The sequence below is a fragment of the Mustela erminea genome, chromosome 5 (genome assembly GCF_009829155.1).
Source record: "Mustela erminea isolate mMusErm1 chromosome 5, mMusErm1.Pri, whole genome shotgun sequence".
NCBI lineage: Eukaryota > Metazoa > Chordata > Mammalia > Carnivora > Mustelidae > Mustela > Mustela erminea.
The window spans coordinates 52,907,338-52,925,817 of record NC_045618.1 but is presented as its reverse complement, the minus strand read 5'-3'; the positions used below and the strand labels follow the sequence as shown (position 1 = coordinate 52,925,817).

The 18,480-nt window shown below is 34.9% G+C and overlaps 1 protein-coding gene across 1 annotated transcript; it reads right to left on the bottom strand.

Moving 5' to 3' along the window:
• Nucleotides 1-12,207: 12,207 nt before the first annotated feature.
• Nucleotides 12,208-13,134, bottom strand: LOC116589945 (olfactory receptor 4K15-like). Its single transcript, XM_032341679.1, has one exon. The coding sequence runs from the start codon at nt 13,132-13,134 to the stop codon at nt 12,208-12,210; it is 927 nt and encodes a 308-aa protein (XP_032197570.1).
• Nucleotides 13,135-18,480: the final 5,346 nt, after the last annotated feature.

The following is an 18,480-nucleotide window of genomic DNA, read 5'->3' as shown; positions in this document are numbered from 1 at the left end:
GTAAAATTGTTCAGAGAATAGATCCTAAAAGTTCTCATCACAAAATGAATTTTTTTCTTTTTATTGTATCTGTATAAGATGTTGGTATTAACTAAACCCATAGTGATAATTATTTCAAAATATATTTAAATCAAACCATCATGCTGTAAAATTACACAGTGATACATGTCAGCTATTTCTCAGTAAAACTGGAAAAAATTATATTTATTAATTTAATTAAATTATATTTAGGCCAATTTATGCTTCCCTGCTTTACTATTATCAATGGCCTTATTAATACACCTTTATAACTGATGAAAGAATAGTTGTTGTAGGGGTTTTTGCATAAATAAATAAAAATGATGAGTTATAAATGTCTCATGCTCCTAAAATTATTTTTCAGGGGAACCAGAATAATCTTAATAATCTTAAAAAATAATCCAGCATCAGGGAATCTGGGTGGCTCAGTGGGTTAAAGCTTCTGCCTTCAGCTCAGGTCATGATCCCAGGGCCCTGGGATCAAGCCCTGCATTGGCTCTCTGCTCAGCGGGGAGCCTGCTTCCTCCTCTCTGTCTCTGCCTGCCTCTCTGCCTACTTGTGATCTCTGTCTGTCAAATAAATAAATAAAATATTTAAAAATAAATTAATCAAAAAATAAAAAAAAAATCTGGCATCTCATTATTTTTTTCTATAAGGATACAGTCCTGCTTTATAAGTCTAATTTGATTAGAAAAGCCTTCAAGAAGTTCTATTTTAGGAAATCATAACTAGTTCTGACAGTTAATTTGACCACAGTTTTAGGAAGGAACCTGAATGTGATGTAATTTCAACCCTGTGTAAGGGCACAAATATATCTTTCATTGCCTGTTTATTTCATACATGAAGCCAGTCTTCCCAAGTCCCTAGGATACACCCCCTAGTCTTTCATTTTCTCCTACTAGTTTTATAGAGTTATAACTGAAAAATAAATCAATGTGATGTTTTGATATACATATACATTGTGCAATGATTATGGTAGTCAAACTAAGTAACCTATTACCTCACATAGTTTCCTTCCTTCCTCCCTTCCTGCCTGCCTGTCTTCCTTTCTTGCTTCCAGTAAGAATAACTAAGATCCACTCTCTTAGCAAATTTCAAGTATATAATGTGGTATTATTAGCTAGTCACCATGCTGTACACTAGATCTGCAGAACTTACTCATCTTACATCTGAAACTTTATATCCTTTGATCAACACAGCCGTTCATTTAAATGGATGTTGAAGGGGAGCAGAAAATACTATCCCAAAATATACCACTTTGGCATATTGGTTATTTTGAATTAAAGCTACTTAAAAAACAGTGCAATACATTGGGGAGGGTATGTGCTTTGGTGAGTGCTGTGAAGTGTGTAAACCTGGTGATTCACAGAACTGTACCCCTGGGGATAAAAATATATGTTTATAAAAAATAAAAAAATAAAAATAAAAATAAAAATAATTAAAATAAAAAAAAAAAAGAATACTCTGAGCATCCTTTGTGCCCCTGAAAGCGGGAGGTAAATCTCCCAGGTGGAAGGTGCCCTCTCTGTACCAAGAGGGTGGAAGGCATTCTTATCACCAGATATAAAGAGTTTGGGAGTTTATAGAAGACTATATAAGCTACTATTATTATTTCTTCACTAATTTAATACCGCAAGCCCAAACCCCTCTATCTTGTCAGTTCTTCACAAACTTCCTGTTTCTTTGTCTAAAAGGTACAAAAACTTCCTGCTTTGGTCACTTCTTTGAGTCTCATTTTTTTTTTATGGGATTCCTGTGCAAACAAAATGAAATTCCTCTTTCTCTTATTAATCTGTCATATGTCAATTTAATTACTAGATTAGCTAAAGAACCCATAAGGGAAGAAGAGAAAACTAGAAAGTTTCTACCAAGACAACGTGATTACATTCCATACAGTGAAGCCCTCAAGTATGGAATCATTTCATGTACTCATTAAAATGTTCAAAGAAACACATTTAGTCCACATTTCAGATATACTTTTTATGGACTCTGGAGTCAGAGCAAAAAATGAAAATGATTCATAAAAATTAAGTGAATTCATTAGCAATAATGAATCAGTATTTATTATAATAGAGAATAATAATTGAGCAATAATTGAGAAGATTCTGAAATATACTGTAGGTTATATTATTTCCTTAATCTGTGTGATTCTTTCTGTTTCCCCATTTCTAAAATAAAGTTGTTCTTCCTCAGGTTTATGGATTTGTTATGTAAAATGAACTCTACCTAATGAAAATATTTATTGTATAGATATAATGTCTATAAATTAACAAATGAGGTAGATATTTTAGTGAGTGATAAATAATAATTTTAAAATATGGAAAAGAAAGCTTTCCAGGCAGCATCAATTGAGTTAGATGTTTGTGTTTATGTTGCATCAAGTGATGTGTACAACAGACCTGAGGGGAAGGTATTATTCCAGAGCTATAGAGGAGAAAAGCAAGGATCAGGTAAATTTAGTAATCTTCAAACAATTTATTAAAATTAATTGTCTTTCCCCATAATATTACATGGTAAACACAGACCCATTTTGCAGTAATAAATCAGAGTAACAGAGATGATAAGTAACTTCACTGGAGTTATATACCTGGAAAGTCAGTGAACTAGATCTTGAACTCAGACCTTTAAGTTCAGGGCTAGTTTTCTCTGAGACTACATTCTCATTTTAGATCTGAATGATGTGAAACCCATACCATTTATACTGGGCTACACTTGAATAGTTCCTCAATATATGCTCTTGGCTCTTATCTTTCCACCAACTATGAAGTATTAGTTCTTCATTTAAGCCAGGTTTCTCAACCTGGGCACTATTGACATTTGGGGTTGGACAATTCTTTGTTAGGAAGAAGTCTTGTGTACTGTAAAATGTTCAGTGGCATCCCTGTTCTTGCCTACTAGATGCCAATAGCACTTACCTCTCTCTTGTGATAATCAAAATGCTTCTAAGACACTGCAGAGTATCAAGGGTTACCTTGACTTTAAAATCTCTAAGTTAAGCTATCTTTAGCTTGCATTTTTAGTCTCTCCCACAGTCATTTAAACTTTGCATCTACTGAAAACGGACATAGTCTGACTCATTCAAGAAAGAAGCCAAAAAAAAAAAAAAACCCACGAAAAACAAACAAAAAACTCTTAATTCTTCTACCTTCTTAAGTTGCTTTCCCACTTACTCAGACCTTACCATACTCAATTATTCCCTTTGCCATCACAATAAGGAAAACTTTTTTGATCAAAAGTTTTCAAAGACCTGGTTATGATAGGTAATTTTGTTTTAAGTGAAACAACTCCTGGTATACCTCCTTGAAATTTTTATGTTATCTATTTTAATTAATATTATTAATTAATTATTTATATTATTATTCTTTCATCCACACACTGGCCCTTATGAATAGATTTCCACTGAGGACCTAGTCTAGGTTTCCAGATGTGTCCCTTCCCCTTCTGCATACCTTATACTCTTTCCCTCTTACGTTATGTTCTCATTAGTCTCTCTTCTTCTCTTTGTTCCCTTTCTTCCTTTGGGCATTCCATTCAGCACTGTGTGATGACCTCGAATTTTGCAGCACTACACTCCAGTAATCAAACATTCCATTCAGCACTGTGTGATGACCTCGAATTTTGCAGCACTACACTTCAGTAATCAAACATTCCATTCAGTACTGTGTGATGACCTCGAATTTTCTCACTACACTCCAGTAATCAAAATGTTTCTGTTCACATCCAGTTTACTGGATGTGAATATTACAGCCATCTTATCACATCATCATCTCATCACAATTTCTCTCCTCAGTTCAGCTCCTTTTTATCCCCTTTAAACTTTTCTTCACTGTGTAACTTTCCCTCTTATTCTTCCAGGTTATAAACTTATTTTTTCCTGGATCTCATTCTCCCACTTGTAACATCTCATCCCTCCTTGAAGTAAAATAGTAAAATTTAAAGTCCTTAGCATGACAGCGGAGTATATAATTTTTTATGGTTCTAATTATACCTCTTGCTATCCTCTAGACAAAACCAGACTATTCAACATTTTATTAAGCTAGGAGACCTTTTCTATTCATTTTCTGATGCCCTTCACAGATAATCTATTCCAGTGCAAATGCCATCTCTTCTAAAAGCCTTCCTAGAGGCTTAAGTTGATATTTCTCTTTTCTATTGCCACTGTACCACTTTGCTTGTATGTAGATTATGTGTTCTCCCAAAGTAAGAGTTTTAGTGTATATCTTCTTCCCCTGCCATGTTTGGTGTTCCTTGTACTCTCATGCTTTTAGTGTATATCTTTTAGTGTATGTAGATTATGTGTTCTCCCAAAGTAAGAATTTTAGTGTATATCTTCTTCCCCTGCCATGTTTGGTGCTCCTTGTACTCTCATGCTTTTATGTATCTTTCATAGGATTTAGTATATAGATGCACATGGAATATTTTTCACAAATGTGTTTTAGTGTTAACTGAAGTATATTCCACTTCATATATGTCATTTATTCAACTTCTCATATTATAATCTAACTGTGCACAGAGATCTTCCTAGTGATAGACCTCAAATTCTGCAAACCATAAGCCACTTGCATAAACTTCAGTTCTACATGGAACAAGAATATTTTATCTCATTAGTAATACAGGCTAATACTTAATCAAATTCAGTGCCAGGAATCAAACCAGCAACAGCAAAGGGGACAAAATAATCCTTTTGAATCATAGCAGAGAGAAAATGGATTATTTGTTGTATTAAAAGTAAACCATATTTTGTTTACCAGCTTTTTAAAGAGTAATAGAAATAAGGTAGTTAGAAGAAATTTTCACTCTAATTTTATAAAATTAAGTAAATTTTATCTAATCTACTTTAAATGCAGAGTAAGTAAAATAAATCATTAACGCAAAGATATACAACTACAAGCCTATGACCTGAGCTTGGTATTTAACATTCCCATGAATTTTTAAAATACCTTGACTGCATAGTCATATGTCCACAAAGAAATATATAGCCTTTATTTGCATTTTTATTTAGTTTCTTTAGGTGGTAAGTAAGCATGTCAAAATGCATTTTTTTAAGTACAGAGTTTGTCATAATCTCTAAAGGTAACTCCACCTCTGTACATAATTTCTCACAAATTCTCTAAATCATGCTAGACAATGGACATCCTCACCTTGGTTCACTTCCTTTGACTTCTAATACATTTTTCTCCCATTTATAGATCTTCTCTAAGGCACAGTATAATAATTGAATATGTAACTGGACACAGTCTATTTCTAATGTATATCTTTTTCAGATATAGCCTATCTGATATGATGCATGTCAGAGATGTAAATTGAATTCTTCAGTTTTTCTGTTGTGGGGTTAATTTCTTTCAAGTAGTGATATTTATAGATGCTTTTTTTCTTTTGTCAAATTGGAGTAGTACCATGGTTTTATCTAATTGATCAGCTGAAGCTTTGGTTAGTAATCTAGTAATAGATGTCCAAGTTTCATCTTCCAATACCTTCCACTACATATTCCTAATAGCACAAAGTAAGTAACAACCACATTATTGACAATTACAAAAAGGACCAAAGGCAAAAAAGCAGGATCATTTAACCCTTGGGCAGTGTGTAGAGTAAAATATGTTCTGTGAATTCCACAGAGTTGAACCAGCTACACTAAGGGGATGTATGGGAAAGTACATTCTTCTTGTCTAGATGAGAAATGCTTTGGCTTTAATAGAAAGACATGCTGTGTCCTTGCTGTTTGAACATGTGGTGGATACAGAGGGAAGGGTAACTAATTAGAACTTAGAGGACATGGATTCTTGTTCTCAATTCTGTCAAAAACCAAGAATAAGTTATTGGACAAAGACTTAACCTCTGAGTCTCAGTTTACTCATTTTTGAAATGATTTTAAATATTTCAAGTATATTGAAAATAAAGAAAACAACTAATTTAACGCCTTTGTTTATGGTATTCAACTTTGTAAAATTTTAATGTTTTCCCATATTTCCTTTATTTTTGTTAGGAATAAAACACTGTGAAAGGTATTAGAATATGCTACCCCAAAATATGCCAGTTTGTCATATGAATCATTTTGGGCTGAAGGCAACTGTGAAGAAGCAGATACAAGAAGAGTTCTCTACCTTCTACCTATTTGCCTAAGGGCAGGACATAAATTTGTAACAGTGTACCTCTGTCCCCTCTCTACCAGGAAGGACAGAAGTTAATCACCAGAGACAAGTTTAGATCCTTTTCAGTCCAGAGAGGGCACCAAAGGAATCAGTATAACAAAACTTACTAAAAGGCTAGTGACTTTATCTTTTATTAGTTCCTCCATATATTTGCCTTTCCACAGTTTTGCTGCCCGAGGAACTCAGAGACATTTCCTTTGTCTTGTCAGTTCTTTAAAATTTATAGTTCTAAACTGAGGGTTGATAGAGGCAGGTGGGCGGGAGATGGACTAAATGAGTGATGGGCATTAAGGAGGGCATTTGTTGTGCTGAGCATACATGCTGTACATAAGTGACAAATCACTGAATTCTACTCCTGAAAAAAATATTACACTAGAATTTAAATAAAAATTTGATTAAAAAAATAGAATATATAGACCTTTTAAAATGCGTTTTTAAAAAATTTCTTTTCAGTGTAACGGTATTCATTGTTAGCACCACACCCAGTGCTCCATGCAATACGTGCCCTCCCTAATACCCACCACCTGGTTTAAAATGTTTTTTAAGAACAAGTTCTAACGACCCTTTTGAGTTACTTCTTGTGTATGTGCAATGTATATGTTAAATAATAATAATAATAATAATTCTTGCATGATTTCTTTTATCTGTGTCTTGTTAGTTTAATGTACAGGGTAATTAACCTAGAATGGGGGGAGGAAAAAATGATTTTTTCCTCTCCTACGGTTGTTAGTTGAAGTATCTTATATAGCAGCACAAACCAGTTTTTTATTATTTTTTTTAAGATTTTATTTATTTATCAAAGAGAGAGGGCGAGAGAGCAAGCACAGGCAGAGAGAATGGCAGGCAGAGGCAGAGGGAGAAGCAGGCTGCCCACCGAGCAAGGAGCCCGATGCGGGACTCAATCCCAGGACACTGGGATCATGACCCGAGCCGAAGGCAGCTGCTTAACCAACTGAGCCACCCAGGCGTCCCCAAAGCAGTTTTTCTTAACCTGAATTTGATATTTAATCTTCCCATGACTTTTTTTTTTATAGTTTTACTCAAAAGGTTATATCCACAAAGAAATACATAATAGCCTATATTTGCATGTTTATTTAATTGTTTTGCAACTTGCTATTTTCCACTAAATCAGTTATTTGGGACAGTTATCAATAAGTCATGCATATAGTTTTAGTTCATTTTAATGCTATACTTTTCTTACTGTATAATACATTGCTTATCTGTCATTTTTTTGTGAATAGACCCACAGATTGTTTCCAGTTCTTGGTATTATAAACAATGTTAAAATGAACATTTGTGTGAATAAGTACAGGCTAGAGGTTCTCTAGAATGTATTCCTAGCAGAATAATTGCTAAGTCGTAAAGGATACAAATTTTCAACATTACTAGATGTTTCCAAATTATCCCACAAAATGGTTTTGCACATTTGCACTTAGTTTTATTTATCTGTATATTGCTTCTCACCTTTGAATTCATCCTTTTTTATATGTCCCATGATGAGAATTCCTTTAAGTATTTCTCCTTTAAAGGGATCATGACATTAACCTTTCTCAGAAGAGGGACCTAGAGGCACATTATAAGATGAAGGGACTCTCCTACCAGTTCAGGCATGGGCTGGGGTGAGTGGTGTGTGAGGACATCCAATGGAAATCCCAGACACTGACCCAAAATGCAGTCCCTCTCTGACCTTGCAGACCCCATCTGGTGATAACCATTCCACAGCACTCTCCACACAGAAACCAGGGTGATCCACTCTGAAAGGCTTTTGCCCATGCCAGAACCTAGAGGCCTTGTGTACACACACCCTACCAGTTACTGATTACCTGTTTCCCTGCTTGCACAATGGATGGACTAACATTGCCCAGCAGTTTGAATCACCTCTCACCTGGCCAAACCAGTGAACTTCTTTACTAAACTGTGAGAGAAACCAAACTTTCTCCTTGAGTTTGAGCCCTTTAGAGATTGTCCTTCTTTGGACATACATAAAATATATTAATTTTTCTCCAATTAGGTACATGTTCACAGGTGTATTTGTGTGCTTATTATTGGTTTTTCTGTGGTTATTAATGAGTTCTAACTTGTTTCACAAATTAATAATACATGTAGTTTTCTTCTGTGAAATGCCTATTTTTAACAGTGGTGAAAAGTGTCAGTAATGGTGTTTCTCATTCACAGAACCCAGATGAATTTGGTTCAGTCAGAAGTATGCCCATCAAAGGACGTGAAATAGATAATGTGTCTAAGGTAAATTAAGTCTCAATTCTCTCTCCTACTTTTATTTATTTTCACTACTATGCTTTGTTTTTACTATGTTTCTTTTCTATTTCATTATTGCCTTTTATTAAATTTTGTCTCATTTTTGTTTCCTTTATTAGTTTGAAAAATATATATTTTATTTTACTTTAGTAGCTGCCTCACAATTTTAGTATGCATAGCAAGTCAATATTAATATCTTTTCCCCATTCATTAAGGTAGGAAGAAGTATTTTCTATCTTGTTGAGAGTAGAATGATCTGTTTTGTCTATTACCTCTCTATTCTTCAAAATGAGGAATTTTTATTCTACATTTCAGTTCACTGATGCATTCCTTTGTCTCTTCCTTTCTGCTGGTGAGTCCATCCACTGAATTTGGATTGTTGTTGTTGTTGTTGTTTTTTAATTTACATTTGGCAATCATTAATAATCAATTATACTTTATTTAATTTACATTTTTTATTTACATTGGTTCATTTTTGTATCTTATATTTATTTGGTAAGACTTTGTGTTCTGTTCTTTGCTGAGATGTCAAATTTTTTATCATTTATTTTAAATGCATTCATAATTGCTCACTTTTAGGATAGCTTCTTTAAAATCTGGATAATTCTAACACTACTAATCCCCTTCTTCTTGACATCTATGGATTTTCTTTTTTTCATTCAAGTTGAGATTTTTCTACTCTGTTTGCCTAATGATTTTTAACTGAAATCTCAACATTATGTGTATTATATTTCGAAACACTGAACCTTCTTCAACTTTTTTGTTTTACTTGGCTTATTTTTATGTTTTCCTGATAGATGAAGACAAAGGAACACCACTTTGTTACTGCCAGGTGGGTATAGAAGTCCTGTTTCCCAACTCTGGTTCCATCAGCACCCAAAGGAAGGTAAGGACACTTCTTGTTACTGCTGGGAGGGAAGGAGAGCTCTGGACCCTTACTAGGCCTCCAGTGATTTCCCTGGCTGGAAGGGATAGGATCGCCTATGCTACTGTCACTGCTACTCATTTACACCGTGGGAAGAGGTGCTGATTCCCGTCTGACAGAGATGAAAGTTCAGGTTCCATACTTGGCCTTCTCTGACACCTCCTCAGGTGTATGGGGGTGACTGGGGTAGCTTGCTACATCTTGGCCAGCAGTACGAACCTTAGGCTACCCATTTGGCCTTTGCTGGTGTAGGTGAGGTGGGACCAAAAATTCTTTTGTGGTGTTTGGCTGAAGTAGAGAAGTTGTTGTATAAAATATTTTATCATGGTAGGCAGCCCCTTTCCTGGTTGTTTGGTTAGAATGAACCAGCTTTTGTTGAGGCCTTTTTTGGTCTATTTTCTTCAGTGTTCCTGAGTTGTTGGTGTCTTCTCACATGTCATGTAATTTCTTGGGTCCCTATGCAGTCTGCCTCCTTCTCTCCAACTTTCAGAGTGTTAACAGTGTTTGTCTTATATATAAATCAGTTTATATCCATCAGTGATTGTAATTATATTTAACAGGAAGAACATAGAAAATTGTGTCTACACTTCTTCCCTAAGAAAAGAAGTTACTGGCTTTTCTTTTATGATAGCAATATTTTCTCCTTTTATATTTGTTTTGTATGTTTAGTCATTTTGAATATATTTGCTTCATAATGTGCATCCAATAGATTTATTACTGATTTGAGAGGAGAATGAGAAGTTAGTCTGTTATTTGCTCAACTGACTGCTGTCATTTTAGATAGTCTCTGTGTGTGTTTGTGAATTTGACTCAATTCAGTAAAGTTCAGCTGAACTTCATTTATCTAAACCCTGTGTGGCCAGTTTCAAGGATGCAGCCATTCAAAAAGTTTTTGGTCTGTGCTTTTTCGAATGACCCCCAAATTTCAATGACCCATGGGGTTCCCAATAGCTAAAGTTGATTTTTCAGGTTAAAGCTCTTCTGACTTTGCAGAGTATAAATACAAACTCCAAACTCCTCTATTTCCGAAAGGAATTAATTTTTCTATCCATAGGCTAGACCAGCGAGAAAAATTTGGTCTTTTCCTTGTGCTTTATAGTATCCTCTTCTGTATAAACTTTTAAGAGTCCTGGATCGAAAAGATCCAATTATACTTCACACTCTTGCAAGACAATATTTTCCACTAATGGGCAAGTGCACCGCCTATCATTTTCGTGACCCGCAATCACTTTCCACCAGTTTTTCCACTCTCAAATCACCTGTTTGAGATGCTATGAGGTCATTTATTTATTTCAAAGAATGTGTCTAGAATTCATAAGTATTTTTGTAATTGTTTCAGAATTACCTAAATTTCAGTATTGTCAGTAATAGAAGTAGGATCTTATTTTTCTAATCTACAGATATTTTGTGAGAATCAAATGAGATGATATAATGGTACAATTTACATATTACATTGTGATCATTAAGTATGTTTGGCTTTCTCATTATCATCATAACCATCATCAAATCACACAGTCCTATATTAGTTTATTTTTTTAATTCTATGTTTCACAAAGGAATCAACAAAGCATTGTGGAGTGGTAAAGTCATGAAGGGAAAAATTAGTCAAAAGTAGTTTAAAGCATACTTGGTACTAAATCGTATTCATACTGCTGTTTATTCTACACCCTCTGTTTCAAAAACATAATTTTTCTTTGGGGAATGGCTTTCCTTTCAAATATTAGAAGTCAGAAATTGGGGAGTTTTATATCATTTCTTCTATTTGCTGATTATGATTGTGCTCGATTCACTTATATGATGCATGACTTTCAGTCTTCTAAGACTTATTAGTGAAAGAGGTGTTAGACTATAAGAATTAAATATTAAATTTAATAATGAAAGTATAGTCTTCCTTTAAAAAGTCAAGATAATTCTCTATTTTTAGAGAGCCTTGGAAAAATGTATTCTGAATTATGTTTTGTTGGTTGCTATGGATTAGAGAGCATGAATGATGTAGAGATAGGTGATAATATATAGAGCAATGTTGATGAAACTGCCTACTTATATAGGGAGGATATCCATTTTTATGTGTAGTCTTTGAACTTTGAATGTCAATTCTGAACTTTAATACAGTGATATAGAGGAACACTGTGGGCTCAAGTTTTATTATTTGTAGCACGGTTAATGTAAACTTATGAATCTTACTTGGTTTCTGAGTTCGGATGATGAGTTCTGCAACATAATCTGTTGGCTCTTTGGTCCCTATGTTTGTATACTTTGTAGTGAGAGTTCACATTGCAAAAAAATACCATCCATGCATACAAAAAAAAGTGTTAATCTATTTAGTTTCTTAGTTCAGATAGAAATAGTTGGAATAGCAAAGAATATAAGTGTGGGTTTTGTATACATTTACAGAGAGAAAGAGACAGAATGAGATTTATAACCAGAAATGGTGAAAACATGGTAAAATTTATGATAATACCTACCTCTCATTTGTGATACCAGGTAAATGATGACTGGATAATAATTGCAAATCAGTTGCTATACTGAAACTTTAAAATGATTTAAATATTTTACATTACTTTAATATTTTGTACATTTTTATATTAAATTTATTAGAAAAAGCATGGATTTGACAGACACATTTTATAGTTAAAGAAAAGACTTACTATAAATAATTTTAGTCTGAAATAAAAATTATTTCATAAGTAAAAAATAGGAAGTCCAATTCTTTTATCTAAAATTGTTTACTATTAGAAAATGGCAGAAAGAGAAAAAAAAATGGGTGCTATGATATTTCAGAGCCGTAGTTGACAGAGTAAGGTACACTAACCTAGCTTTTATTAGTGTTACTTATCACAAGGAATAGCTGGGAAACTTTCAGAAACACACTTGTCGACTCCTTAGCTTTTGCATTGCTGATATCACCTCCTTGTTTCTTAAGGTATAGATCAGGGGGTTTAAAAGAGGGGTGAAAACAGTATAAAATATGGAGAGAACCTTATCCACTGGAAGACTGCTAAACGGCCAGGCATAAATAAAGATGCAGGGCGCAAAGAAGAGGGTCACCACAGTGATATGGGCAGTCAGGGTGGCCCTTGCCTTGGCCATGCCTGTTGAGGAATGCCGCCGCACGGTAACCAGGATGACTGTGTAGGAGATCAGCAAGAGCACAAAGGAGCTCATGGCTATTAGACCACTGTCTGAAAGCATCAGTACCTCAAGAGTAAAGGTATTGGTGCAGGCAAGTTTGATCACCAAGGGAAGATCACAGAAAAAACTGTCCACTTTATTGGGGCCACAAAACGGAAGGTTTACTGTGAATATTAACTGACTCACTGAGTGGAAAACCCCAATGAGCCAGGAGCCCACCACAAGGCTTGTGCACTTGCGCAGACTCATAATGGACGCATAGTACAGGGGTCGACATATGGCGACATATCTATCATATGCCATGGCCACAAGGAGCATCATTTCACCAGCAGCAAAGACATGCAGAAAGAATATCTGGGCCATGCAGCCCTCAAAAGAGATGGTCTTGTGCTCCATAAGGAAATCAATAATCATTTTGGGTGTGGCAAAGGTGGAGAGACACACATCAATGAAGGAGAGGTTACTAAGTAGGAAGTACATGGGTGTGTGTAGTGCAGGTTCGGAGATGACAGTGAGCACAATGAGGAGGTTCCCCAGCACAATGGAGAAATAGAAAAGTGTAAAAAACACAAAATAGAACAGTTGTAGCTCTTGAGAACCCGGAAGACCGTGCAATATAAATTCAGTCACTCCTGATTTATTTCCTTGGTCCATGATTTCAAACTTCTGAGATGGGATCAGAAATGTTCCTGTCAAGTGAAATAGAGAAAACATCATCATATTGTGCCAGTGAATGAGCAAAGCTAAGCCTGGGCTATCAGATTCCATTCAGCATACTTATCTATTTAGATCCTCGTAAGCACACAGATAAATGTTATATGCAGTCATTTATTTTGTAATGACTTTCTAACCTTGGCTTTCAACTCTGAGTCCCAACCTGATAGTCAAGTTTCAAAACACAAGTTTACGTGCCACTTCCATAACTAAAGGCATACTGATAATAGTGTCCTCTCCCTCCCATAGCTTCTATCTCATTTTAAATCACTCCCTATAGGTAATAAAACCAACTTATTTCTGTTTTTTTCCCTCCTGTTTGTATATTTGAAAAAATAAACAAGTACTTATTAAATAATTAAACAAATAAGTAAAATTCCTGATAAATGGGAAACTTACAGTCTGAGTCATACTGACAGGTTTCAAATGCTATTTCTTATGATTCATAGTGCTATGACCTTGGGGAAGTTAATTAAAATCTCTGTGCTTTAGTTTTTGCCTCTGTGAATTAGGAGAAATAATAGTATATGCCTGAAAGGATTATTGTAAGGATGAAGAAAACTATAATAGATGAACTACTTAGAACAGTACCTGGCCCATGAGAGATGTTCAGTAGATGTTAGGTACTATGCTTTTGTTCCCTCAATGATGAAAATGTTTTCAGGTATAAACTAACATACTACATAAATTATTAAAGTATGTACTTGTCCTACTTAAGAGAACAACTACTTCATGTGTGTTGATGGTGTCTGTTTACATGTAAGTGTGTGAATATTTGAGTTAATAATTGATATCATACTTTTAGCTTTTTAATTAGTTCCTAATTTAGATTCTTTGTAAATGTGTAATGGCTTTTTTCTACCCAGTGACTCTGAATTTCTGTGAATTTAATATATGATCCTCAGCATCAAATACAGAAAAGGATACCGCATTTGCTGATATTATCAATCTATATCTTCTCTCTCAATTTATATAAATACATTTTAGGATTCTGAAGGAAATTACATTTTATTAATTCTTTGATTTTTTTAAAAGTACATTACTCATAGATAGTATTCAATAATGCTTGTTGATCCCACTATACAAAAAATAAAATTTTTAGTTTCACATCAGTTAAGAGAGAACTACTTTTATTTTCTTCTGTTTTTTTCTTTTTTTTTCATTTTCTTTTTTTTATTTTCTGTTTTTATTTTCTTTTATTTTCTTCTGCTAATTATGCCTATGTGGTTTGTAGGAAACTAAAAAAAAAATTCTTTTTAAGAGGCTTTGATCCTTGGTCATCTGGGTGACTCCATTCATTAAGCGTCTGGCTCTTAATGTCAGCTCACATCATGATCCCAGGGTCACAAGATTAAACCCTATCTCAGGCTCCCTGCTCAGCGGAGAGTCTGCTTGAGATTCTCTCTCTCCCTCTCACCCTACCCCTAACTCATGCTCACTCTCTCTTTTTGTCTCTGTCTCAAATAAATATTTAGAAATGGCTTTGATTCCTTTCTTTGAAAAATAGTTCTGTTCTGTTTCTCAGAGTCCGCAGACTCTCATGGTTTGGTGGGAGGTTGAGTGAGCCTGGTGGTGGGTATTAAGGAGGGCACATATTGCATGGAGCATTAGGTGTGGTGTATAAACAATGACTTCTGGAACACTGAAAGGAAATTTAAAAAAAAAAAACTGCTATTAAATATACAAACCACAAAAAAAAGAAAAATAGCTCTATTTTGATAACTTATGAAGTTGGAATGATGATGGAGGGGAGGGAAGCAAGAGGGTGGGTGAGCCGGGTGGTGGGTATTAAGGAGGGCACATATTGCATGGCGCACTGGGTGTGGTGCATAAACAATGAATCTTGGAACAGGAAAAAAAAATAAAGTTAAGGTATTAAAAAATTAATTTATTAAAGAATATTCTGCAGATAGCAAGTAGGATGCATAACAAAGAATACCTGAGGGACACCTGGGTAACTCAGTGGGTTAAACCTCTGCCTTCTGCTCAGGTCATGAGCTCAGGGTCCTGGGATTGAGCCCCACATCAGACTCTCTGCTCAGGGGGAGCCTGCTTCCCCCTCTCTCTCTGCCTGCCTCTCTGCCTACTTGTGATCTCTCTCTCTGTCAAATTAATAAATAAAATCTTAAAGAAAAAAAAAAAAAAGAAAAAAGAATACCTGAATGTCGCAACATAAGAACACTTACCTTTAGAAAGGTTGGTGTCCCTGTGTTTTTCATTATACTCCTCTAATAGCAATAGTTATGACCAGGTATATTTATTTACCTGTAAATTATATGCATACATCGCTATGCTAATATATTACATACATTATAAAATATAACTAAATTTAAGAAAGAATGATATTTTGTAAATGTGGAGAACTCTAAATATTTTTTCCCAAACTCAAGCAGCTTACTTAATTGGATATGTACCCTATTTTAGATCCAAGTAATTAAGAAAAGTAGGTGGCTCTTTCTCTGGAGTGAAATTTCTTAAAATCCTGTCTTATGAAAGGTACACAGTAAACTTGTTATATGTGGAACTCCCATTTCTGGAAGAGAAGCCAAGAAGCCTTTGCAGAGCAGGAAGAAGCTTCTTCCCCTTGGGCAAAATGGTCACAGTGGTAAAATACTTGTCTTTGGTACCTGTCTCTATGTACTTTTCTTCACCAACTCCATGGTCTCTCTCCTTTTGACTTTGTTTTTTTTAACAACATCTTAAGAATACAAGTTCATCATGTTCCTTTGTGGAGGCATCTAATGAAACTTACAGTAGACAAAATAATATTCTTGAGTGTCCAAACCTGTAACTTTATCTGGTATTAAGGAAAAGTACAATAGGGGTCTAAAACACATTTGCTAAAATCAACTATATGACCTCTTATTACTGTCATGTACCTAGAAAAGCTTATAAAGACCTATTGTAAGTTATTAAAAGTGGTTATCTCTGGGTAAGAGAGTATAGTGTTCTATTCGTTATTCATTTATGTATTTGCTGAGTTTTCTTTCTTGCAATAAGCATATAATCTTTTTAAACTGAAGAAACAGCAAAGCTCTTTTTAATTTACAAGTTTCTATTTTTGATTTAGAAAATTTAGTAACAAGATGAAATAAGATTATCTTTAATGAGAACACACAGGGTTAATAACTGTTAATATAAATCCTTATATATATACAGTGCATATCATTTTATAACCAACCACTAATAATAAATACTTCCCATGTCAATACAGTAGTTATATAACAGTTTTTTAATGTACTTGTGGTATTTTTATTTTATAGAAGTTTTTAATTTTCCCTGTTATTAACATGTAATAACCTTGCTTTTTATTTCACTAAAACTTTATGATTATGCATAACCATTTAGGATATATTATTATTAATTTTAGAACTCATAAATATTTTACTTATTGAACCAAAACTTAATATCACTAAAATGTTCATGAGAAAGACTATTATTCACCTCGCCCTTTATTGACAAGATGGTATATTAAAACTTTTATTTTTACTTATTGCCACAGGAAAATGCATCTTACTGATGTTTCAGGGCATTTAATGAACATTAGTGGAATTGACACTTATTCATGAATTGGTCCTTTGTATATTTTTACTCCTCAATTGCCTATCCATATTATTGCCCATTTTACTATTGAGCTCTTCATCTTCCTAATATATATATGTAAAGATATTTTTGCTTTAAGGTATTGCCATTTTTTTATAAATATTCCACAAATATTTTAGTTCACTCTTTTCATTTTATTTTTATTTAATTTTCAATGAAATTAGTTAAAATATATGAATAAACTAAGATCTACAATTTTTCCCAAATATTTTTGCCCTTAATGTCTTGCTTAAAAAGTTTTTATATAATATTATATATTGTTTTTAACACTTATCAAAAGGCATACTAATTGTTTAATTCAGTAGCTAAACAAAAATTTGAAACATTTATGGCTATGGCAGAAGTAAATTCATTGAGTGATCAAGAGTTAAAGTTTGGGGGGGTTGAGTCAAGATGGCAGAGAAGAAGCATGCTGAGGTAGCAGCTGAGGTAGCAGGAGATCAAATAGATAGCTTATCTAAACTTTGTAAACACCTACAAATCCAATGGGAGATTGAAGAGAAGAAGAACAGCAATTCTAGAAACAGAAAATCAATCACTTTCTGAAAGGTTTGACTAGCGGAGAGTGAATCCAAAGTGAAGGGAAGATAGACCGTGGGGGGAGGGGCCGGCTCCTGGTAAGTGGCGGAGCAACAGAGCACAAAATCGGCACTTTTAAAAGTCTGTTATGCTAAGGGACATCGCTCCAGAGGCTAAACCGGGGTGAAGCCCTCACGGGATCAGCATGGCCCCAGGTCCTGCAGGATCACGGAAAGATCGGGGGTGTCTGAGTGTCACAGAGCTTGCAGGTATTAGAACGGGGAAGCCGGCTACAGAGACAGAGCCGAGGAGTGAGCTCTCAGCTCGGAATTACCTTGAACTGTTCGCAGGCTGGGTGACATCGGAGCACAGCCGGAGGCTAGGGAGACAGGAGTGATTGGGTGCTATTCTCTCAGCGCGCACTGAAGAGTAGGGCCCGGAGCCCTCAGCTCCTCTGGGAGTCTGGGAGGCTGGGAGGCTGCCATTTTCATTCCTGTCCTCTAGAACTCTACAGAAAGCATTCAGGGAACAAAAGCTGCTGAAAGCAAACCCGAGCGGATTAATCACCCTGGCCCCTGGTAAAGGTGGTGCAATTCCACCTGGGGGAAAAGACGCTTGGGAATCACTACAACAGGCCCCTCCCCCAGAAGATCAACAAGAAATCCAGCCAGGACCAAGTTCACCTACCAAGGAGTGCAGGTTCGATACCAAGGAGAGCAGCAGAATTCAAGAGGAGGAGAAAGCAAATCACAAACTCATGGCTTTCTCCCCATGATTCTTTAGTCTTGCAGTTAACTTAATTTTTTTTCTTCTTCTGCTAAATTATTTTTTAACTTTTACCCCTTTCTTTTTAACTAGTCTATTATATATATATATATATTTTTCGTTTCTATATTTTTTTCTTTATTTTTCTTTTTTTAATTGTTTTTTTTTTTCTTTTTCTGAACCTCTTCTTATACCCTTTCTCATGCCCCCCCCCTCACGATTTGAGGTCTCTTCTGATTAGGTTAAAGCACATTTTCCTGGTGTCTTTGCCACCCTTTTAATATTTTACTTGCTCCTTCATATACTCTTAACTGGACAAAATGATAAGGCAGAAAAATTCACCACAAAAAAAAAAAAAAAAAAAACAAGAGGCAGTACCAAAGGCTAGGGACCTAATCA